This window comes from Lycorma delicatula, chromosome 5 (assembly GCF_047948215.1).
Source record: "Lycorma delicatula isolate Av1 chromosome 5, ASM4794821v1, whole genome shotgun sequence".
Classification (NCBI taxonomy): Eukaryota; Metazoa; Arthropoda; class Insecta; order Hemiptera; family Fulgoridae; genus Lycorma; species Lycorma delicatula.
The window spans coordinates 135045693-135071921 of record NC_134459.1 but is presented as its reverse complement, the minus strand read 5'-3'; the positions used below and the strand labels follow the sequence as shown (position 1 = coordinate 135071921).

The 26229-nt window shown below is 28.5% G+C and overlaps 1 protein-coding gene across 1 annotated transcript in view; it reads right to left on the bottom strand.

Moving 5' to 3' along the window:
• Window positions 1-26229, bottom strand: part of side (motor axon guidance molcule sidestep) — a 458315-nt gene that overhangs the window by 12324 nt on the left and 419762 nt on the right. Inside the window, exon 11 of the mRNA XM_075367132.1 lies at window positions 21363-21665. Coding sequence (XP_075223247.1) covers window positions 21363-21665 — 303 coding nt within the window. The remainder of the gene's footprint in view (window positions 1-21362; window positions 21666-26229) is intronic.

The following is a 26229-nucleotide window of genomic DNA, read 5'->3' as shown; positions in this document are numbered from 1 at the left end:
GGATAACTCGCGAGCCGTGATAAGTTCTCAAGAGAGGTCTTGCGGACTAAAGACGCCGAGGAAAAGAACCGTGGTTTTTAGTTAGGGATGAGTGGATAACCCCAGTCGTGAGGACTGGCATGCTGAGGTGTGCCGGTTTCAATGATCGGCTGGACACTCCAGAGGAATTTTAGAAATGGGATAAGATAAAAGACAGAGTCACGGCCACCGTTCACGGACCGACTATGTCGTTCCCGGTTCCTCGTGCGGTGGTTAGAGTCAAAGGCACTAAAGCGTACAGATGGAGACTCGGTCTCTGTGGGAGGGGCCCGGGAATGACGTACTCGGATTCGGTTTACCACTCTCTAGGGATTTGAGTCAGGCATTAAAATAAAATATCCAACCGGGAGGGCTGACCTGCCATGCCGGACTTACTGCCGGTAGCTGGTGAGGCCGCCTTAGAGTTAAAGGACACTCTCCTGGGCTGATATTAACTTCTGTATGTTCGGCCCAGGGGAGAAGGAAAAAATGTTTGTTTGTATAATGAATTTTGTTTTCTTTTTTTTTTGTTTTTTTTTTTTTATGAGTTCTGTTTTATTTTCAGTGCTTAGTTAATTATAAATATGTTTTTAATTGAAGTTATATTTTTTAGGACTAAAAAATGTAGTGCCAGCATTTACGGTTATACATCAAGTTCAAGATAATTTTTTTTAGAGTTTAGTTAATGTTATTTTAGAAATTTTGTATTAAAATGAAATTAATCTTTTTTTTCTAATTGCATTTGAATTTAAACGAGGTTTAGATACCTTGTATCTAAACCTCGTCCTTATCTACGGACCCAAGGCCCCGCCCAGCCAACCGGGAATTGGTCTTTTAGCATGCCGTGTCTCAAATGAGGAGTTTCTTTTTGGGAACTCCCCACCGGGACTCTGTTCTTGACGCCTCGCCACTAGTGGGGAACTTCCAAAGGAATCTCCCCACCGGGACTACGATTTTACATTTCCCCCAATGGCATCTCGAAGGAGACCCCACCAGATCATTGAAGGTGTAAGACCAAAGTCTCCCATCCCTACCGGGTGGAACTGTCGCTCAAAGACACCATGACGTTATTGTGAAGATACAGCTCCAGACGCAGATGGACCCGTCTTGCATCATCGATCTCCAGGCGCATGACCGTACAACTTGCATCGAGGCTGCTGCTTACAATTTTTACGTATATGGCAGGCCTCAACACACATAAAACAATGGCCTCATCCCCCAACAGGCCTCCCACCCAACGTGAACACGCCTATCAGGTAGCAGTTGGAAGGATGAGTGGCACAGCTGATGTTACTACTTGCGTCGAGCCGTAAGCAGGCCGCATTGATAGAACATTTGTAGTGACCGACTCACCAGTTATTTTTTACGAATTTCCCTGTTAAACTCATCCTGAATCTTGAGAGCATCAACGTTCTTAACAAGAACGTGGACCTCCTACCATCCCTTCCAGCCAGAGCAATAGTAGGACCCTAACACTGTTCGGCCGCACCACCATCGGTTGGCACCCGGAGGTGAAGATCCTTCTCCTGGCCCTTCTATACGTAAAGGACCCCGGTCCTTATTATATTATTCAAATTATTTTATTAATTACTTTTATTTATACACGTACGTTATGTTTGGAAAGTTGATTATACAACCCTAAAATTGAAAAATTTAAATCTCCAGCCAGCCGAAATGAAGTCTAAATTTAAAATTCTAATCTTCGATACCTAACTCCATTTAAACTGCACAACCAAGATGACAGTAAAGCATTTTATTTATTAAACTTAATATATTTATAAAAAATAATATGTTTACCTAATACATTTATTAATTTCATTAAACATTAAAGAATAAAGTACGTTTTATTTTAATAAATTTGTTCGTCTTTTTAATAATTCTAATTAAATGTATAAACCACAATAAGTTTGTATAAACATATATGAGTTTATCATGACAGCTTATCATGAAATTTTGGTTTGAATATTTTCTATATTCTGGTTATAGTATAAGTTTTAGAATAAAGAAAAGTTGATTTCCTGTTATAAAGTTGTTAAACTCAAATGAGAACAGTTCAAGTCAACTCAGTACATCAGTATACTAAATAGTTAAACAAGCAATTATTGGATTTCTAGAATAAATATTTTGATTGGGTTCTTAGAGTTCAGAAGTTTTAATAAGATGATTGTTTTTTAATAAGATAATATATAATTATGTTTAATATTTTTAATTAAAAAAATAATTTCAATTGAAAGTAAATTTAAACCGTATTCTATAATTAGATACAGTTAAATATTATACAAATGGAATGTTATTTCACTCCCTTTTGAACAACACGTTTTTCGTTTTCCTTTTTATGAACAAAATAACCTCTAAAGTAACATCCACGTACCTCGCCCTACTGCATAGCTTGAATGCTAACTTTACCTTTATAAAGCGACAATGAATTGAAGATCACCCCATTAAAAATCAACTATATTCTTTTCGATTTATGAAAAGGTTTATTTTGTCAAACTCACAGTATAAATCCTTATATTTATTTACTTTTTTTTTGTTTTTAACTTAGACCCACTTAATTCATCTCGTTTTTACTTTTACTATAATATGTATAGAATGGCTTATAATGTGACTTCCCGTCCCATATATACAAATTTACTAAATGTATTTAATAGTCATTTAATAGTCGCCATTTAATAGTCGTTTCATATCGATTGCATGTTATCGATATGAATCATACATTATCCGAATAAATTATAAACGTTCATTACTTCCAACTGAACGATCTATATTTTGGCAATTCATTTACGTATTTTCCAGTATTTATTTTTTAAACGTTGCTATTCTTCTTGAAAATAGAGATGTTCAAAAATTTTTTTTCATTTCTCTAAGGAAAGGTAAACGAGATTTTAAAATAAATGTTATTCAATTATAGATATACATTTATTTTTTTCAAATTTCAAACGAATAAAAAGTGGTATTATTAAATTTTGTTTAAAAAATGTAAAAAAATATCGATAACTGTTAATTTTCTTGAGTAAGTAAAAATAAATACAATTATCTTTGCATCTTGTTAAGGTAGTAAATTTATTCTACTCTAATCAATGAGTACTAAAACGCGTTGATCGTTTCACCTGATTGAAAAAAAAACCTCATCCTTATCCGAGATTAAACCAAAAATTAGTTAATTTATTACTCACTATATTAATGATTACATCAAATGGCTAGCCACTAATTATTGAAATATTATGTAATATTAGAAGAAATTTGACCCGGCTGGTCTCTAATAAGGATAATTCAGAAACTTTTTCTGATGATTAGGATTCAGTCTTTAACAGCTTTAATTTATCAATTTTTAATATATTACAGGCAATTTGTCATCAAAATAGGCTGTATTTGAAAATCCTTACCTACCGATTGATCTTTTGTCCATGCGTTAGGGGAGATGAGGGAAGCTTAACACCAGATTTTTAACATTCCCCTCCCATAGATTTTTTAAAAACTCAAAAAGTTTTTGAAATGCGTTTTTCTCTGAATCTATGCATTTTAGAGAAAAGGTTTTCAAACAAATAATGTAGAGAAAATTCAACTCTAAAATTAATGACTTTAAAGTTATGCCGTATAATTTGAAATAGAAATACTAGGTGGCGCTGAAGTTGTAAAAAACGTGTTTTTCGGTTTTTTCACCGGAAAAAATTGTTTTTCGTCTGTATTGCATTCGCAAAAGTTGTTAATCTCAAAAAAAAACATACAACTTTTATTCAAACAATTTTCTTGTACGACTTAACATTCCAGAGTTATAGCGGTACAATGATAACGCAGCGGTCCTATTGTTACTGTTGCCGGGGAGATCGGCATTGTTCAGCGACTAGACCGGTTTCGAACACGACCCCAATTCACAACATTTTCACACTTTCACAATCTAAAGCTTCAAAACGGTAAACATATAAGGAAATTCATTCTTCTTAGACATTCAGCTTTGGTGTACTTAATGTGGCTCAGAAAGGTCCGTTTCTCATCAAAAGTTACACCAAGAATCCTAAAATCCAAAATCTTGTTTGTTCCCTTTACTTCGTCTTCACCTAAGTACAATCTCACCAAGTCTTTGCATCCGACTGGTTGCCTATAGAAAACAATAAATTTAAACTTGGTTACCGACAATTTGAAACCACTACATTGTGCCCATTTGTGCACAGAGTTCAACGATTTCTTCAATATTTCCCTTGTAGTTCCAATTTCCTTACCTGTGCAAGTGATACTGATATCATCAATCAGCAAAGATACACTTCTTAACTGGCATTAGTTTTTTTGTATTGCATTTGAACAGCAATAAAACTTTTAATAAGTGAATGGAATGTCGGTGTATTTATAAGCCGATCAGACTTGGCATTTTCATACGCTACAAAACATCTATCTCATCCTCTGAATCAATACATAACCGTGGTCTCGGTTAAAAAAGGTTAAAAAATAAATAAATAAAAAAGTAATGTTAAAATTTAACGATGCTTTAAAAATTTTCCAACGAAAAATATACTCAGACATCATCATTTTTCTTTATGTGTTCTGCAATGGAAACGCACAAGTTGAACAGCGAGAATATCATCAAGGATTTCCGAAAAGGAAGAGTCCCGTCCACAGAACCTTTGCTTCGGTCTTTCGGTGCTTACTGCATACATATCACTGGATCGTTACCGTTTTCTTAATTTACTGCTAAACGGCATTATTAATACATAACAAGTGTTCTTTTAAACAACCTTTTCATTATATTATAATTTCCAAACTTTCTCCAAATCATCTTGTAATAAATTTAACAATGAATGGATTAAAAATACGACTAATAAATGTATTAATCATTAAATTACTAAATAAATTGAATAACCTAACAAATATTCAACTTTATTTCAAAAAATTACAAGAGTTGAAACTGTTTTGAATATAATTAACACAAAAATTCCAAAAAAAGATGTCAATTTGTGTTATTCATTACACAGTTTTAGAGCATAAATTTATTACCTCAAATGTGCATTTTCACTATATTGGATCACCTGTTACTTTTTATACGTTTTAAAATAATGTATTTCTATTAAACTCAATTGTAAAGATACATAAAAATTAAAGCACGGACACACACATACAAACATAAAATGAATTCAAAAAGTACCTAACATTTTACATATTTTAAATGAAATATGAAACCAGATGAATATATTCGGTTAGGCTAGTTGAAAGAGATGAGAAAATCTGTTATTATAGTCTGTACTTTTTTGGAAGGCTTCTTGTTATTATTCTGTAGAGACCCTTTCCATGGACCAAATAGCAGGCAGATCTTGAACGTGGAATGACTTTCAACCTAGTCCCATTATCGCAAACTCTCTAACGGAGAAAAAGAACAGGAGATGCTTACTTGCAAACGCTGCTCATTGGTAACTGTCATAGAATAGATACTTGTAAGTAAAAACGACCTGTACCAGTAAGCCACTAATATTTATGCGGTGCACCTTTACTTTCAATATTCCAGTTTTTTTCATACAAATTAAATACATCGAAAATACTTCTTATGACTTAATCAATTGTTTAGGTAGTTTTTTTTAGTAAATAAATTACTAACGTTAATTTGCTTAGAAAAAAAGTTAACAAAAAAAGTCATCTAAATATGAAAATTATTGTTTTATTAATAAGTTTAACTTTGTTTAAATATCCAAAAATTGATTTTAAAAAAGTATTTAAATTTTTACTTGAATTTAATTACGTCATTGTATTTAATTTATGATCTTAATCTTTTTTCTTTTTTTAAATTTACTTATAAATAGTTTCTTTTTCTTCCGTTAAGAGAGTTAAAGGAATAAAAAAAAATTCTTCCGTTAATTCTCTCTACTTTTTTCGCCTTTTTTATATCTTCTTTTGCTTGATAAGGTTTTTTTTTAGATTTGGTTTATTTATATCTGTACGGCCATTCCAGCCGCTATGTAATACGTTGGTTGTAGTAATAGCATACACTAAGTAATTGCCGGATAAATAAACTATGGATAACTTACAATTCCTTTATTTACTTTAAATATTACATTGAATTAGTTAATATTTTAAATCATCATAGTTTCATACTGTCGTTAATACAAATATAAATGTTATCGTTAGAACAGACATAAAATTATTAAAGTGTTTAGTTCACAGTTTAAAAGAAAGCGAAATCATAACTTATTAATTGCTTAATAATACTTAAGCTCAGCTGGTTCATTATTAAAAAATAAGAAATAAGAAAATGACAGGATATGTTTACATTTATTAAGAGTATGAAGAAAACATATGAATCTGAACAATATCATTATTCATTGCAGGTATACGAGTTCTTTTCAAACCAAATTATGAAACTATAAAATTTGGAAAAAAAAACCAATAAAAGCGTGAAGTATAGATGGTTAATAAATTCAAATATTCCCAAAATGTTTAATTCTTCTGTTTTCTTAATTGAATGTACAAATACAATAAATTTAATCAAACCAAAAAAGGAGAGGTTTTTTAAAAAAAAAATAAAAAAAACTATTTTGTAAAGAGTGTTTACAAAGAGTAGTGAACTAAACCGTTATGAATACCACTGATTTTTCTACTGTTACACTTATTCAAGTACTGTACTTATTAAAGTAAAATAAAAGAATTGGTTTTGAAACCAATTCTACAATTTATTATTCTACAATTGCCAAGTAATAATAGGCTAAAAAAAAGGATTTTATATTGATTTAAATAGAATTAAAATTAGTTGACGTAAATTTGAATATAATACAAAACATTTATTATATTAATATACAATTCTTATATATTAACAACAAATGTGATAAAAGAGAAGTAAAATCATCTCTCGAATAATGAAATCAATAAATAATTTTGCTATCACAATAGCCTACTTGAAGAGTAACCTCTTAGAAAATTCAAGCGATTTTTTTGTAAAATGTTACCACACTTAATAAATAATATTAATAAAGACTTGAAATATAAAATCCCAAATGATTTAGCTAACCAAAAATAAATTACGGTTAGACTAAATTGCAGAGTGAAATGTGTTTTCAACTACACTTTATATTTGTACACAATTATATTTTCAAGCAAACAAAAGAAAGCTTAAAGACAAAGAAATACGAAAAAAAATTCTTTAAAACAGATAAATACATAAAAAGATACATTTCTGTTAAAAAAATACGACTGTTGTTTTTGCAATTAGCCTTCAAGGCAATAAATATTAATGATAAATGCAGGGAAGAAAATTATCAACAATTATGAAGCTTGAGAAACCTTATCGTTAATAATTAAAAAAACCTTTACTGTAAAATTAGAAATACGATTCATTCATCATAGAATTAACAAACCTTTCGTTGTAGAAAATTACAATTTTGCAGGCGGTTCTACTTGAGCCCTAGGCATCCGATAATATATATTTTAAATTTAGTTAAAATATATAAATATTCAAATATATAATTTATTTGAATTATTATTCTGCTTTTAGTAATTAATCCAAGAAAGGGGTTTCAACTTCTTATAAGAAAATCTAAACGTTTCTTTCTTAGAAAGTTAAAATTTAACGACAGATGTTTTATATAAGCTTCCTTGCAGTTACGAAATTAAAAATCGAACAAAAAACAATAAGTATATACATATTATTCACCACAGTATCTTCAAAACTCATGATTTCAATAAATTTATTATACATACATTAATGAATTCAATAAATGTAAATTTATAGAGGAAGAAGGGGAAGTTGAGGAGGATGAAATGGGAGAAACAATACTGAGATCTGAATTTAAGAGAGCATTAAAAGATTTAAATGGCAGAAAGGCTCCTGGAATAGACGGAATACCTGTAGAATTACTGCGCAGTGCAGGTGAGGAAGCGATTGATAGATTATACAAACTGGTGTGTAATATTTATGAAAATGGGGAATTTCCATCAGACTTCAAAAAAAGTGTTATATTTATGATACCAAAGAAAGCAGGGGCAGATAAATGTGAAGAATACAGAACAATTAGTTTAACTAGTCATGCATCAAAAATCTTAACTAGAATTTTATACAGAAGAATTGAGAGGAGAGTGGAAGAAGTGTTATGAGAAGACCAAAGAATTTGGTTTCAGAAAAAGTATAGGGACAAGGGAAGCAATTTTAGGCCTCAGATTAATAGTAGAAGAAAGATTAAAGAAAAAAAAACCAACATACTTGGCGATTATAGCCTAGAAAAGGCTTTCGATAACGTAGACTGGAATGAAATGTTCAACATTTTAATAAAATTAGGGTTCAAATACAGAGATAGAAGAACAATTGCTAACATGTACAGGAACCAAACAGCAACAATAACAATTGAAGAACATAAGAAAGAAGCCCTAATAAGAAAGGGAGTCCGACAAGGATGTTCCCTATCTCCGTTACTTTTTAATCTTTACATGGAACTAGCAGTTAATGATGTTAAAGAACAATTTAGATTCGGAGTAACAGTACAAGGTGAAAAGATAAAGATGCTACGATTTGCTGATGATATAGTAATTCTAGCCGAGAGTAAAAAGGATTTAGAAGAAACAATGAACGGCATAGATGAAGTCCTACGCAAGAACTATCGCATGAAAATAAACGAGAACAAAACAAAAGTAATGAAATGTAGTAGAAATAACAAAGATGGACCGCTGAATGTGAAAATAGGGGGAGAAAAGATTATGGAGGTAGAAGAATTTTGTTATTTGGGAAGTAAAATTACTAAAGATGGACGAAGCAGGAGCGATATAAAATCCCGAATAGCACAAGCTAAACGAGCCTTCAGTAAGAAATATAATTTGTTTACATCAAAAATTAATTTAAATGTTAGGAAAAGATTTTTGAAAGTGTATGTTTGGAGTGTCGCTTTATATGAAAGTGAAACTTGGACAATCGAAGTATCTGAGAAGAAAAGATTAGAAGCTTTTGAAATGTGGTGCTATAGGAGAATGTTAAAAATCAGATGGGTGGATAAAGTGACAAATGAAGAGGTGTGGAAAATCGATGAAGAAAGAAGCATTTGAAAAATATAGTTAAAAGAAAAGACAGACTTATAGGCCACATACTAAGGCATCCTGGAATAGTCGCTTTAATATTGGAAGGACAGGTAGAAGGGAAAAATTGTGTAGGCAGGCCACGTTTGGAGTATGTAAAAGAAATTGTTGGGGATGTAGGATGTAGAGGGTATACTGAAATGAAACGACTAGCACTAGATAGGGAATCTTGGAGAGCTGCATCAAACCAGTCAAATGACTGAAGACAAAAAAAAAAATGTAAATTACTGGTTTTTAACATTTTCGCATTAATATTAGATATTTAGAATTTTAATTCATCCTTATTATTTACAGGAAAAAGCTTTTTGAATTATCCTTTCACTTTTCACTTCTTATTGTAAATACTTGAATGCGGTACAACGATATTCTATTCGGGGAACTTGAGGAAAGACTAATTCTCTTATACCGGCTGTTTCAAAAAGGACGCAACCCTAAGATTAAAAAAGTATAAGTCACGCATAGGTAAATTTTATTTCTCCCTACATGTCAGATGGACACACTGTACTTAAGGTTAGCAGCTTGTAATAGTTGAAATATCCTTCTTATGCACTAGTGCTATACCAGTATAAATTCGTGTCGTATTAACGATGTCGTTTCCCAAGGACGAATGTGTGTTTATTATTGAGACTTATTGCGCGTATAAATCTTACGAATGAGTGAAAGACGAGCTAAGGATAAAATTTTCCAATTCTTCAGTTTCTATAGGTCGAAAATATCGTGTTTGATTAATAAATCTCGTAAGACTGGGCGTATACATGATCGGAAAAGCACAGATCGACCCATCACTTTTAACAGTAGAAGTTCTGGAAGATGTCAAAGAACGTTTGACTCCACCGAGAAAATCGCTCAGAAAGTTATCTTCACAGGCTGAACTTTCACTATCAACAGCTTTCAGGGGTAGTAAAATTACATTTGCTATACCGCTTATCAGTATAGTCCAAGAACTGAAAGAAGTAGACTGTGGAAAACGTTTCAGTATTGTCGTCGGTTGGTTCCAGCAGGACAAAGCAACGTGTCATATTGATTATGAAACGTTGGATATGTTACGGGAATTTTTTGGCCATCCTTTGAATCAAAAGGATTGTGGGCTTCTAGATACCCAGATCTTACACCAGCAAACTTTTTCCTTTTGGAGTATTTGTAAAGTGTAGTTTTTAAAAACAATCCTCATACATATGACGAATTGAATTCTAACATTGAAAGTGAGAATTCAAACATTACAAAATGTGGCTGCAAATGTTATGAAACGTATACCTGTATCGGGAACACAAGAAATTATTTTGAACATCTATCGTAAAGTTATAAAATTAATTTGAATATTGTTACGTAAGTATTTTATTAACATTAATATTTTTGTAATAAATTCACTTCATCAAACAAAGGAATTGGTTCCTTTTTTAAATAACCGTTTATTAAAATTAAAAATTATGATTATAGAAAAGTTCTAATGATAGCCTGTGTTTACTCCAGCTAGGAAAAAAAAAAACAACAAAAAAACAAAAAAATAATGTACAGTATATTGATATTGTATTATTGTGTGATACTAACCCCTTTATTCTTCTCTTGGTTATTAACAATATTATTTAATTTGAAATTTAAATTTATTATTTACTAAATAATTCCCAGATAGGAACAGGTAATTTTCTCAGAAATATAAAAGTTAAAGCTAAAAAATATTTGAAACTTTTAAACGTGTAGTTTAAAATAAATTTATAAAAAATAACAAAAAATCGGTCGATAATAATAAAAAAATTGACTAATTTGTCATTAAATTAATAAAAATAATATTTTCCCTTTTTAATCTTTTCTATATACTTAATGAAATATTTTTTATATCGATATTTCCATAAATTCTTAATTTATTTCATGTTAAATATAATGTACGATTAATTTTCTCAGCTTCAATAGTTTTTCCATGAACAAACTTATTTAATTACAGTTATTTTTATGTTATTTCACGTAAAATATAATGCATTTATCTACGGAAGAATGAAGATGCACGCAAAAACGGACAGTAGAATTAAATTTATCACAACAAAGGAACTCGTAAACACAGGCTTATTTTTCCCTCTTATGCAAAATGAAAGAATCTTAAAAAATAATTCTGTCACACGAATGATAAACGCAAAGGGCGAAACTACGTATAGATAATAATCAGGCACCCGGATAAAATAGGGGATGAGAAAAGGGAAAGAGGGAAGAAGCCTGGACAACGGCCATGTTGCTGTGAACAAAGTCAACTTTGCTTTATTGGATTATCACCCTCCGATCTAGACCGACACCCTTAGCGTGATCCGTTTTACCCTCTAAAAAAATTCCACTTTTTGCTGAAGTAAAAGATGGGAAATAAAAGTCTAGTAATCAAAATTGATGTATAAGTTTTCCTGTTACAGTTAAAATAGTTTTACAGGAAAAAAGTATAAGAGAATGTTTGAGTACTTTTTATTTTTTTTTTTGTATTAAACATGTAAAAAACCAGATAAATAGGATTTGTAACTTTTACTTTAAAGAAATTAAAAGCTCCAATGTATAGTTCATATCGTTACAAAGATTTTGAATTATTTTTACGCATTAGGCATTCTTGTGAAACAATACAAGTAATATGATTGTAATAAGTATTTATTGAGTATTGTATATAACGTGAATATATACAGTCGCTCGTAAATTTAATTATATTTCATTTATTTATATTGGGTTTAAAAAGTTTTCCCAAAAAATAAATTCTATTTGATATTTTAATTCTTCTTTTATATCAATCTGGCTTAAGATACAATTCATTACTAAACATTGCAAAGTTATACAATTGACAAATGATTGAATTGACAATTAAATATATAGACAATATATACATATATGGCAATTCACGCTACACTAATTAAAAAACTTGAATTCTTATTGTGTTTTTCAACAAATCAATTATGCTATTGCATATAGTAGGAATATAATTAACACACCGAACTGAAGGCATTATTCAACTCAAAAAGTGATATTTTAATTATGTTCAATATTTCTTGAAACTGATAGTGATCACCATTACTCTGAAAAACTGACTGGTGCCTTTTGTACCTTAAGTATCTTAAATACGTCCCGGTAATAATAAATAAGCTAATTTAAATAATAATGAAAAACAATAAATTTAAGTTATCACTTTTTATAAAGAAGTAATGCATTTATATAATTTGTATATAGGAGTAGAAAGTGTGGCTGTACGCGCAATGAAACAAACAAGACTGTATCAATTTATAAAAATAAAAAAATGGAAAAAAAATTTAGTAATAATATTAAGAAAAAAACAGTAAAAAAATATTTAAAAAGAATAAACATAAAAATATTAACAAATTTAATTAAAATAAATTTTAAAATAAGTTCATAAAAATTAGCATCATACTAAGGATGCTAATTAAGTTCAAAACAGAAAAATCAGTTTTGTAAAAAATATACTAAGTAACCCATCCTTCAGTATTAAGACCAGATAGACTCTTTCATTATTAAGTGTTTTCACTTTACCATGGTGTAAAAGCTTGAACTTCATCTGAAAAATACCATGAAACATGTAGAAGCATTCAAGTTTCAATGTTGCAGGGAGCTTATTCAAGGTTTTATGGACACATAATAATAGAAATAAAAAGACCCAAGTAATAATAAACAGAAAAATCTTACTGCTACCATCAAAAAAAGAAAAAGATTTCATACTTTGGATACACATGTAAAGTGAAAAATATGAACTGTTTCGAGTGATATCACTTAGTAAAATAGGGAGTTAACGAGGTTCTGGCCTGGGACACATACTTTGGTTAGAGAATTTAAAGCAGTTGAACCGACTATCATCGATATCTTTATTGAGCCAGATAATTTAAAATTTCCTCTAAGGATAAAGCATCCAATAAAGATGTTTCGTTTACTAATTTTTCATGAATTACAGACCTAAATATTTCCCTATATGCAAGTAATTTTTTTTTCTATTATAACGACACAGCAACTTTACAATCTTTCAGCAAGATAAATGAATAATAAATAAATAAGAACTATATTTGAACTAACATTAAGTAGTCATAGACCCAGTTGCTGGAGACTTAACGATAACAACGAAACGAAAGAAATGAAATAGAAGACCAATCCGTACAGCAGGACGATAAAGTCACCTGATTGAAACGATGTGGTAAACCAAGAATATTGTTCCTCAATAATCTTGAAAAATCACTGATCGTGTTATTCAGAAAATTAACCGCCAAATAATTCGGTTGCCGAACCAAACGAATTTGATACCGTAAGCTGACTAGAGAGATTCCATGCCGAACGGTTTGCAACTTAAGATGATTATATATGAGGCTACTGCTTATGTACCAGGACATGTATTGCATTTTCCCAAAGTTTTTGTCCTGTAGCATTCAAGTATATCAGTACTGGAGTTGCATGCTGTACCTCACAATTCAAGCCGTAAATCCAACCAGGATCAAAACTGATTTATAAATCAATAATTTACTTTCTACTGAAAGCCGTGGTGATCTATGTACTATTAGTCAGTCAGTATATGTTTTAAACTTGAGATCCAACTGTTTACGCTTAGATTTGATATGGTTCTCCCAAGTAAGTCGTCGGTTAAAATGAAAACTCAAATATTTACAGTCCTGAAATCTTGGAATTGAAACACTGAAGATAGAAAAGCAGATAAGAAAAATGTAATTTGGAAAGTTGTAAAATATTATCTATTGTTTGTGAATGCTCTTACAGATATTTCATCTTAGAGAATCATACTAAAAGAAACTAAATAAATGCATATGTTTTGTTCTCTTAAAAAAAAAAATAAATGAAATACTTAATTACGTAATTAATGAAATTTAACAAATAAAATATTAAAATCAGATTTTTTTGTTAGTACACTTTTTTGACCTTTAACTAGTTCTACTTCTTTAACTAGTTGAAAAAAAAAACACTTAAAAATATTTCTGGTTAGTACTTTTATCAGATTGACACTTCAGAGATGGAGATTTTTTCCCAGTGTTTGGGTAGGTCATTTTTTTTAATCCAGCTAATTATTTTAAAATAAATTCTATTTTACCTCCAAATTTAATTTTATGTAAATCAATTTTTGTACTCTGATGTAATATTTTTGAGAACTAACTGGACTATATTTTATAACAGAGTACGCTAAGGTTTCGTTTTTAATTTTATTTTTGAAATAACGACTAACATCTGAGCACATCTGAGCACGTCCTTCGTTAATGACTTAATTAAATTATTGCTAACAAGATACAACAATTTTTTTTATAAATTAATCTAAAAAGGAACATTTTTATAATATAAAAATATTCACTAAACAATAAGAAAAGATATGAATAAATTTCGGATCTGTAAATGTTGCATTAAACTTAGCATTGTTTCTTTTTTCAACCATCAGAATTTAAATTATGGTATTAAGCATCCCTTCTCTTATGATATATACATATAAATTAACTCTGAGTAAGAAGTTAGTACTATTTTAGAAATCTCAGGATTTAACAAATATAATTAAAAACATTAGTCAGTACTTCATGAATTGGAAACGGGGAATGGAGATGTCTGAGTTGTCTCAATGATGGAACACTTTTATCTAAAAGAAAAATTCAATAAAATAGTAGTTTTAATCAACTTCTTTTGAAATACTTGAGAAAACTTTTGACATAATAATAATCTAAGTTTTTCATTGCATAATTCAGCTGCGAGTGAGGTACTAATTTATTCCTTGTTTCTGACTTGTTTTACCTTTATCCATTTTGAAGCAGAATAAGATGAAGGTTTTATTGTTTTGTATTATAGTCAATTCCTTTTTGTTTATTCTATTTCTATTAAATTTCTATTACATGCCTGATGAAATCTGTAATGAAACAGTTCACGAAGCACAATTTACATGTGCTATCTTTTAATTGGCTAAAATTACTATAAGTTAAGGATTTTTTATAAACGATATTTTAAAATTTAAGTTAATGTTAGCTAAAATAAAAATTATTTAATTACTAAAAATCTTATTGTAAAACTTCAACAAATTTCATAATCAAACTAGGCAAAATTATTATATTTGTGACATCCGATTTATTAATTATAATTTTAATTTTTGTATTCTCTACCAATAAAACCTTAAGTATTTGGCTTAATTTAAGAATATTTTAGCGTAAAAATTTAGCTTAGGATTTTTTTTTAACTTAAGGATTTCAGTTTAATGATTCAGGAAGTATAACTACTCTTTCCAAAAACGTATTAACCTTTTTAAATCGGTAAATTAATAAGCATGATTAGAGAAAGGTTTGTTAAACGGGTTTTCTGAAAATTCAACTGAATTAATGATGAGTCCATAGAGTGGAATTATCTACATAACCTTCTTGTGTAACGTTGACTGTGAAATAAATGTTGACTTTGAAGCTTTATCATTTTTAAAAATTGTAATTAAAATTAAATTAAAATGATATATTTTATTATATTTGATAAAAAGATTATTTAGTTTTATTTATACCTACGATTTTAACCAGCATTATTTTTGCTACAAGATGAATTGTACATTATTAATAATGTATATAAACTCTCAAATAGGCCTTCCATTTAAATTATTAACGGTGGATGATTTATTAATCTATCCAGAAACCACTCTAATCAGATTTATAATTATGTTTAAGTAATGTTTTTAATTTTAATAAAATTAATTACTGCGATCATTAGACTAATTAATATTTTAATTGAAGTTACTTTTTAATATTAACGCAAAAAAGATTAATTTTAATTACAGATAGTATTAATTAAAGGTAATGAAATACGTTAGAAAATTAATTGCTTATAAATTAGAGTAAGAATGAAAATGTTCCTGTCAGTATAATAAATAAGGCATCCGTTTGTGCTAGTAATGGTAAAAAAAAGTAACATATTTTCTCTGGGTATCAGGGACCATTGACTGAACACTTATCGAAACTATATTTCAGCGATGTAATTAGCTTCATATGCAAGCAGTAGAGAAAAGCGTAAATCATTTCAGCGCTTCAGTTTTGCCGGAAAAACACAATACCTCCCTGTAGAAGGAGAGAACGGAGACCATTTCATAAAACAAAACACACATGTACGTTCATATAGGTTTGCGCATACAATATACAAACACTCTCATAGAAATACTCACATTCTGCTTCTCACAGAGTCCTAGTGTATAATTTAGCCACAGGTGTTAGAGAAAACAAATAAAACAGTTACGCCTACATACGTAGCTTCCCTGGAAGTAAAGAGAGTAAATTTTCTACTGTTCCATTACGTTCTGCTACCAATGAAAAGGCTCATTACTATAAGAGTAAATATTTACTAGTTACGTTTTATAGTCTTCGTCCAAATAAAACTCCAAGTTTATATATATCATAATTCATATACGATAGAAAGAAGAAAATATAGGCAGATGGCTCAATAATAATTTCTGCTGTTTTTTAATAAAAAATTAATATATAGTTAATTTATAATATTTTATTTATTTATTATTACTAACTCCAACAAACGTTTGCAATTTAATTTTTAACAAGGATGAATGAGAGATAAATAATGCTAGATTACTACCAGGAATCGTTCTAGACAAGATGATTAGATAAAATTAAACAATAAAAATAGGAAGAATATTTTCACCACAGTACTTTGTATGGTAATTTATGATGATATCCTTTTAAGGTCATATGGAGAGATAAATATTCGGAACAGCATATTTCATTTAAAAACCAATTATTGAAAAAGGTCAAAAATAAGAAAAATGGGTTATGGCGATAAAAAGAAATATGATCTTTTCACAACTTCAGTCTGAAGGCAAACAAACCCCCACCACTACAAACCAGGCATCATTTCTCCTAAAGTTTCTTGGGTGGAAGCGTGTTTGCGCAGGAGGTTTATTAACACAATATTTATTTAATTAATAAAAGATTTTTTGAAAATAAGTTTAACTCTAATAAACAAAAACCGATTTTTACATCAGGTAATAAATTAACTTTTGAGCTTCCTTAAGGAGAATCCTTGTTCATCACCAGAATTAAGTGCAATGGCAGATGCCAAATATAATAGGAAGAGCGAAGCTAAATCATTTACTTTTTTTGTTTTTTTATTGAACTGATATACCGTTTCAGATCATTATGCCAAACTAATAGAAATTGAGATGATAATAAACCTTAAAATAGACATCTTCATTTCATTTTTCACATGAAATATCTGTATAGAGAACTTCATTTTGGTCAGAGAAATAAACTCTAATATCTCTTTCTTGCATATAAATTATTTAAATCGTGGGTCATAGGGTTAAGAATGACTAGGATAGTTAGAATTTACAAAACAAAAAAATTATGTACCCTTTTATTAATTTCCTTCTCTGAATAGATAGTAATATATTTTATAAGCCGAATAATAGTTAAAATTTTAATTGTGTAATATAAACAAAATTTAAATAAATTAAATTCAGAAAACTTTATTATAAACCCAGTAAAAATATTTGTGTAGTAAAATACAAATACAATGACACTTCAAGAGTTCGAATATGTTGTATTTGCAGTAGCAAAAGTCGTTGTAGGAAGAGTATATCACCCATATTAAAAATTCCCCTTATTAGAAATACCCTTTTGCGGAATTGTCATTATATACATGTGGTTGAAAAAACACACATACACACATATAAGAGTGTTTGTGTACAGATACGTAATATACACAAACATTTTATATATATATATATATATATATATATATACAAGAACAAGCAAGAATCTCTAGCTTTATCTCTCTCACCGTCATGTACATAGAATTGTTTAAAAAAATATGCTAATAGGAAGGGAACCATGGTTTTTTTTTAACGCACGGACCGCCATTTCTGTCCAGCTGGAGCCATATGCCGCCTCAAATTATCCTTCTGAGTAGGAATGGAAAACACGTTTTCACATAGAATCCACCATTATATCAAATACCAGCCTCAACCTATCTTCGCTATTCACCACTTAACTTGTTTATTTATAATAGATAAATGTGAATACCGTAATTTTCCGTAATTTTGTTTGTTTATACACAGGTCTTCTCTTTTATCTTTATTTAAAGAAAAAAATATTTATTTCACATATATGTTATATATATATATATATATATATATATATATATATATAAAAATATATCCTTATCCAAAAATTCTACAATTAAAGTAAATTACTTAGATGATTACTTCAAATACTTATAGCCATAGATATAATAAATATAGCCATAGAATTTATTACACAAAAAGAAGGAAATACAAAGTGAAAAATATGATTATGAAAGAAATTTTTTAGCACCACAAAAATAAAGCAGTCGTTTAAACCAATTCTCACAATCATACCGCAAAATTCATACCGCAAAATCCCTACGTTTCTCTACGTACAAAAATGTACACGTTTGTTCAATCATACGTAAATTCTTTTCAATTAGTGTAATCTTGTCTCTCAGTATGTTGAACCGCTAAATCATCGCACCATAAGGTGCCGTATTTATCAGTAAAGGAACAAATAGTCTTATAATCAGATAATACTTTATGACATTATAATATTTAGTAATATAAATTGTATTATTGTATTTATATTAGTATTAGTATAACATTTAATATCTATAATATTATAATATCTAGCTCATTGTTTATTTAATATTTAGTTTATTTATTAATATTTCTTTATTTAATATCTATTATTATTTAATGTAGACACATTTTACAATAATTTAACTTTAATATTCGTATTAAGTTTATATATAATGTTTTATGAATATATTTATACATTTTTAAATTTGTATATCAAGTGTTTAAGTTGACTTAAAGATTATGTTCTTAATATAAAGAATTACATTTAGGTAAAAGAAGTAATTTTTAGGTATAACAATCTAATTAGATAACATGAAATTACAGATATGATTCCATGATCGAACAATCAGTTTTATTACTACGTTTTAATTCATCGATATTTTAAAACCAATTAAACATTACATTAATATTAAGTTTTTTAAACAATATCAATATGGAACATACTAAAAAAAAAAGGTTTTCAATTGTTTATAAAAGTTACATACAATTATCTAAATTATGATCAAAATTTCAATATTCTTTAAAACAATGAGTTTGAAATTGATCACAATTTTTTAAACAGTTTTTTAAAGAAGTTAATTTTAAAATAAAAATATTTTAATTAAAAGACTTTTTTCCAATAATGTTTGACAATTATTTACAGCATTTTGAATTTAGGGTCTTATTTACTCTGTAGGGAAAATTTAGAACAAATTTATTTGTAACGAAGTGATCCCTTACAAAAAAAAAATAAATAAATCTAAAACAGATTTTTTTAAAAATAAAAAAAAAATACAATAACTTTTATGAATGTAAAGAATTTTTCCCTATCCTTCAGCATAAGAAAAGAATTCTTTTAATCTTGAGAAAGTAGATTTAAAATTTTTAAATATTGATCAGGATTGTTTACATTCGGCTTAGGCTGGTTCGGAGAAACTTATAAATAAACCAAAGATTTTTAATAAATGAAGATTTTTTAAATTTAGGTTACCACTGAATTATATAATAATAAATATCGAAATAATCAAAAAGTCACAGACTGATTGTTAGTAGGAAGAGGGCGTTATTTCTCTGAGACATAAACTAATTTACTTGTTATAATCCTTAATTTATGTACAAAATATACTAACAACGACCACTGAAATTTTATATTAGGCTACTATTATACTTCTGTTGTATTTATTAAATTTATAACTTATCATTTCATGTAATGGATAATACAACAAATTAACACTGCGAATATGCATTATAAAAGTAAAGAAAGTAAATATTACCTTAGTGGATGATTTAGGTAAAAATATCAGAATGCAGCTTTGACATCACAACTTTAATCTAAACAAAATCAAGTCAATTAAAAAGTATTGTGGTCGAGTAAGGAAAAGTTACAGTTGAATAGGAATAATGTGATCTGCTAAACGCTGTTATTTCTCGATAAACTATACCTGATTTTAAGTGCACAAAGGAGCACTTAGTTCACTAAAATGAGTGTCATGATTTCACACTTAGCTATCCCAAACATGTTTTAAGGCAGTAAGTAAACTATTCGAATCAGCGCATTTCACGACTATTCAGAAGATTCCTCATACCAAAATATTATCGACCCATGTAACTTTTGTTAGTGCAACCACAATAATTTTCTAAATTCTTGGAAATACTACTAAAAGGAAAAAAAAGAAAAATAAATCAAATAGTTGTAATTAAGCGTAAACACACGACCTGTTAAAATTTGTTACAGATTAATGATACATATATTCTATTTACAAATATAATTTTATTTTTTATTCTTTACTGCGTTATACATAATATAAAAAGCTTCATGATTATGGTTAAATCATTAATTCCAACTTTTTATAAATATTTGTTTTAAATGTCAATTATTTTATAAAAAGATAACTGATAATTCACAAACTCTCTTTAATCATAAGATAAAATATAGCTTTCTTAAAAAATGGAATTCTGAGGTCATGTATCGAACATATAACACGATAAGATATTTTTTCGCGAAGTATTTTAGTATTTTCTACTCGTCTTTTATAGTATTTTTCCTACAGAAAGTATTTCTTCTTTGTTTTTTTTTATTTATTGGATATGTTGCAATGAAGAAATAATTGATTTATCAGTCAGTCTAATATTTCTTTTTTTCTTTTAAATAGCAATTATTTTTTTTACAATTATTCGGTACTGGCGTTTTAATGTGTCAATAAAAACGATTAAAAGTTAAATTTTCCATCCCAAAAATTGTATAACTTCTTCCTTTGGGTTTTTGTAATACATTATGAGGACTATATATTATTTGAAAGAATAAAAATATAAATAAGTGGCTCTTTTAGTTACAATTTTCCTCTCTTTCTTTAAAAAAAAGGAACGAGTTTCTCTTTCTATCTTCTATTTTTATTTTATTTATTCCATTTCAAATATTTCATTGATATTGATACAAATAATTTCAAAAATATTTCAAATGTAACCAGACATCCATGTAACGAAATTATTTAGCTTGTAATTGTTTAATGTAACAGAAATTATGTTACGTGGCTAATTTCATAAATATTTCCGAAAAATATTTTTAAACTTATAAAAACGTATTCCTCTAATAAATTTTTGAAAAAAAGAATCTACGGTTGAGTTTTCGTATCTACAGTTTCAACGTTTTAGTCAATTTTTCTGATAAATTCTGAAAAAAAATGAATTCATACCGATTGGTAAAATTAAAATAACAGTAAAATTCAAAAATATTTTACAAAAATTTACTTACTTGCATGAACAATGCTTATAAGGCACGGTTTTAATTGTCTTCCAACAGGATTTGTAGCCCAGCATGCCAAAGTACCAAAATCAGTTTCTGAAACTGGAGCATATTGTATAGTGCTCACATGGCCTTTGTGTACAATTCTGGAAGCAGGAATAGGTAGTACATCACGACCTTTGCTGTATGTCCACGAAAATTTTAAAGTTGAACCACCAGGTGATGCTAAAACTTCACAGCGTGCTTCTAAAGTTTCATGACGCATTGCACCCATGGCTACCTCTTCAGTACCTGGCTTACATACTGGTGCAACTGAAATTTTATTTAATTAAAAATTATTTATTTTATATATTTAACAGTTTAATTTTATTTTAAATCAAAAAATAAAAATAAAATAAAGTTACCAGCTAGAATTAAATATTTAAAATTGTATATCAATTTTTTCGTAAGTAAGCCTAAAAGCATTAATGCATAACAAAAAATTCAATTATTCTCTTACCTATATGATTTTTTTATTAGCTTAGATAAATTAATTTTCTTATTACTTTTTACATTGAATTTTTATGAAAAAACTCTTTTTATTATAAATCCCTTGAAGCATTTACAACATAAAACTTATATGTGTTAAGAAAAACCATAAATTTGATAAGCAAATTGCAACCACAACATTTTGGTACCTAAATATTAAAATTTCTAATTTTTTGTGTTTTAAACAAATAGCTGATTCTTAATAATGTATAATTTATATTTCATTATGATTATAAATAAAAGAGTTCAGTTTTTTAATTAAAATAAGAAGATATCTTAAATTACATAGTTATTTTAATTTTGTTGATTGCAAAATCTTTGTGGTTTTGTGTGTTTTATATATGATTTAGATATAAAAATTCTAAAAATCTGGAATTTATTGTAGGGTTAAAAATCTGAATTTGTTGCATCTGGTTATTTTTTGTAGGAACAAATAAATTTGTTCGTACAAAAAATAACCTGTAAAGTTAAAGAAATTATCTTTTCAGATTGATAAAATCATTTATATTATTGTTATTGTTGTTTTGTCTTCAGTCATTGACTGGTTTGATGCAGCTCTCCAAGATTCCCTATCTAGTGCTAGTCGTATCATTTCAGTATATCCTCTACATCCTACATCCCTAACAATTTGTTTTACATATTCCAAACATGGCCTGCCTACGCAATTTTTCCCTTCTACCTGTCCTTCCAATATTAAAGCGACTATTCCAGGATGCCTTAGTATGTGGCCTATAAGTCTGTCTCTTCTTTTAACTATATTTTTCCAAATGATTCTTTCTTCATCTATTTGCCGCAATACCTCTTCATTTGTCACTTTATCCACCCATCTGATTTTTAACATTCTCCTATAGCACCGCATTTCAAAAGCTTCTAATCTTTTCTTCTCAGATACTCCGATTGTCCAAGTTTCACTTTCATATAAAGCGACACTCCAAACATACACTTTCAAAAATCTTTTCCTGACATTTAAATTAATTTTTGATGTAAACAAATTATATTTCTTACTGAAGGCTCGTTTGGCCTGTGATATTCGGCATTTTATATCGCTCCTGCTTCGTCCTGTTTAGTAATTCTACTTCCCACATAATTTTATTGTAGAGATAATAATTTATAATAGGATTATGTAAAAATAGAGTGTCAATTAAATAAATTTAAAATATTCTACCAGATTGACTTTAAGAATTTCTGTATATTAAATCTAGATTTCTGAAAACTATATATATTAAAAAGTGCACCAAGACCGTTTGTCTTTAAACAATATAAACAATTAATTATATACTTTAATTTAAATAATTGCCTTAGAAGTCATTGCAAAAATCTTTAAATCTGAAAAAATCTTTTTTAAATTCTAATCTTTTTTAGATAGTATTACATTATTTATAACCTATTTTCATAGAATTTTAATGATTCGTAAATAAGTTTAAAACAAATCTCTTACAGGTTTTGTTTAATCAACTTATTATTCTAAAAAAAACTTGTAAACTTAACCTAAGTTTTTCCTTTGTTCCTTTACGATCTATATTCTGTATTTCAGCTAATATACAAAATAACAGTCATAAAAAAATTTTGCACGAAGTAGAATTATAAAAAGGTCGTAAATTTATGAATATAAAAAACTTTCTGTGTTTCTTTTTTTTTTTATGAAACGGTAAGAAAGGGTTAGAAAAATGTTTACTATTGTTTCTTGGTAGGATAATGAATTTAAGAAACTGGCCTCATAATATTCACTACTTATAAAAATAAAATTTATTCGTATTAAATTAATCTTGATTAGCATTCTGTATTATTATAATAGTATAAAACAAAGTATATCTTATAAAATGTATTGTGAAATCTAATGACACATAAATATCTCTATCTTTATTCCCCCATTGAGTTGAAGCAATTTATGCAATTAAATCTTACTATTTTACACTATCTGTTTCAAATGTTTATGAATGCAAAAGATTAAGGAACAAGAGGAACGTTACGAATAACTTTCTCTGAGAGTAGTGATTTTATTATAAAGTAGATTTTTAATACCTTCAGAGTCAATTTTATCAACGCGTTGATATGTATTATGAAATAACCATTTCTGTTAATTTTTAATCGGCTTTTTAAGAGGCTTCAAGATTTACATGTTACGATGTAAAAGATTTGTAGCGTAAGAAAATTCTACAACAAAATTAGAAGAATTTGAACTCAAAATCTTACAGATGAGCAGAAATCACTCCTTTCAAATAATTATTTATTTTTAATTAGAATATTTTGGATACAACGCATGAGTTATCAAGTTTCATTAAAACTGATCTAATCACATTTACTTCCTAAGTAACGGTTGGAGTGCCATATATCTAACACGTACGTTCCAATTTGATTTTGGCACACCTACTCACCTCCTGTCAACCGCAGTTCGTTAGTTTCTAAAACTGTCATCCATACGTATAAGGCTTTTAAATTAAGTAAGTTGAATATACATAAAAGTAAATTTAAAAACTCCAAGTGTATATTTAACATTTTTTTTAATGTTTTCCAAAACAAGTTTCTAAAACACATAGACAAATTTATCTTTACACTACACCTGTGAGTAAGTAGAGAAAAACTTTGAAGAATAAATAAATAGTTAAGTTTTGTTTTTAAACTATTCTTATTTAACTTATTTCTTAATACTTCAGACGTATTTCTACATACTTATTGCAACACAGTTCCTCGTTCATGATTTATTTCAGTGACCTGCTTACTCTTACTTTTTAAAATCCATATATTATTTTTTTTTTTGTTTTTAGAATTTTTTTTTAATTCCAAATTTCTTTATGACTTTTACTATAACATTGAAATTTTCAGGAAAGCTTTTGTAAAATAAATATAGTTTTAAATAAATGTAATATATATTTAAAATATTTTATATTTTATAAATAGTATAATATTTTTAAATATTCACACAATACCATTAGTAAAATTAATTTTTATAGAAAATATTGAAAAGAAAAAATCTCATTAAAAAAGTATAAGTTTTTTAGTTTATAGAAATTTCTTATAGAAAAACGTTTTGAAATATTTATTCGTTTCCTTCTTTATTGGAGTTATTGTTAATTCCCTCAGTTTCAGATTATAATAAAATATTTACTGCGTTTTATCATTTAGTATTTTTCATTCATTTTATTGCTTATTATTTAACTTAAATTATGTATATATTATTTGAATAATTTTTTTTAATTATTTATTTATTTAGTTTATTATTTATTATAGCCAGAAAAAGTAATTTTTTTTCTCAACAATTATAATTACAATCGGCTCTCCTGCGGAGTCATAAGTAAGTTTTCCGACAAAATCACGTGATAAGAAGGTCCTTAAGGAACCTCCAAAATAAATAATACACAATAAACAGTTACAACCAAACTTAAAGTCAAATAGGAAATTTCAAGCTCAGTCATAAATCACGAAACTATTAATTTCAGCACCATATAGTCCAAAAAACAAACATTAATAACAAATAAAAAAGAAAAAGAAAGAGAATTCACAAGAAAATAGATACGACACCACTAAACTTGACGGTGTAAGATTCCAAACTGTTGCGCAAACCTTAAGTCGAGTACATGGGCTCGTTTCAACCGTCGGACGTCTCTGCTGTTATCGAGTAGATTAATTGCAAAGTGGTTTAAATGATTCTCAAGCCTCCGCAGTTATTTGACAATGCACTGCTGTGCAATCTCACGAACCGATGGGAGCTCCAGATAATCCTGAATCTCATTATTCCGCGTGAACCACGGAGCTTCGGCAATTACCCTCGCTACTTTGTTCTGAAATCGTTGTATAACTTCCACATTACTAGTACTAGCCGTTCCCCACAGTTCTACACCGTACGTCCAGATTGGGCGCAGGATAGTCTTGTAAATTAAGATCTTGTTGGATAACGTGAAGCCTGAGTTCCTCCGTAGCAGCCAATGAAGTTGCCTGTACCTTGCGTTTAGCTGTTTCCTCTTCATCCTCACGTAACACTTCCAGGTCAAACACCGATCCAGGTGAAGTCGGAGATACCGCACAGTTACCGTTTGCAGGATCAAAACACCATCGAAGTACACACCGGGACATTCACCTCTCCGCAGGACAAATGTGACGTGCCTCGACTTACCTTGATTAACTTTAATCCGAAGAAATAATAATCTTAGAAAAATAATTAACCTAAACTTTTTTTAAAAAAATCTGATGTAAACACCATATGATATAGGCGTACATCCTTCTATACCTATTAAAATAACACATATTTTTTTATACATTTATATTTTTTATTCCAGTTTTTTTTTTTTGTTATTATTGAATTATAATTTATTATTTTTTTTTTTTTACAATCGGAGGTTATTAAATTATT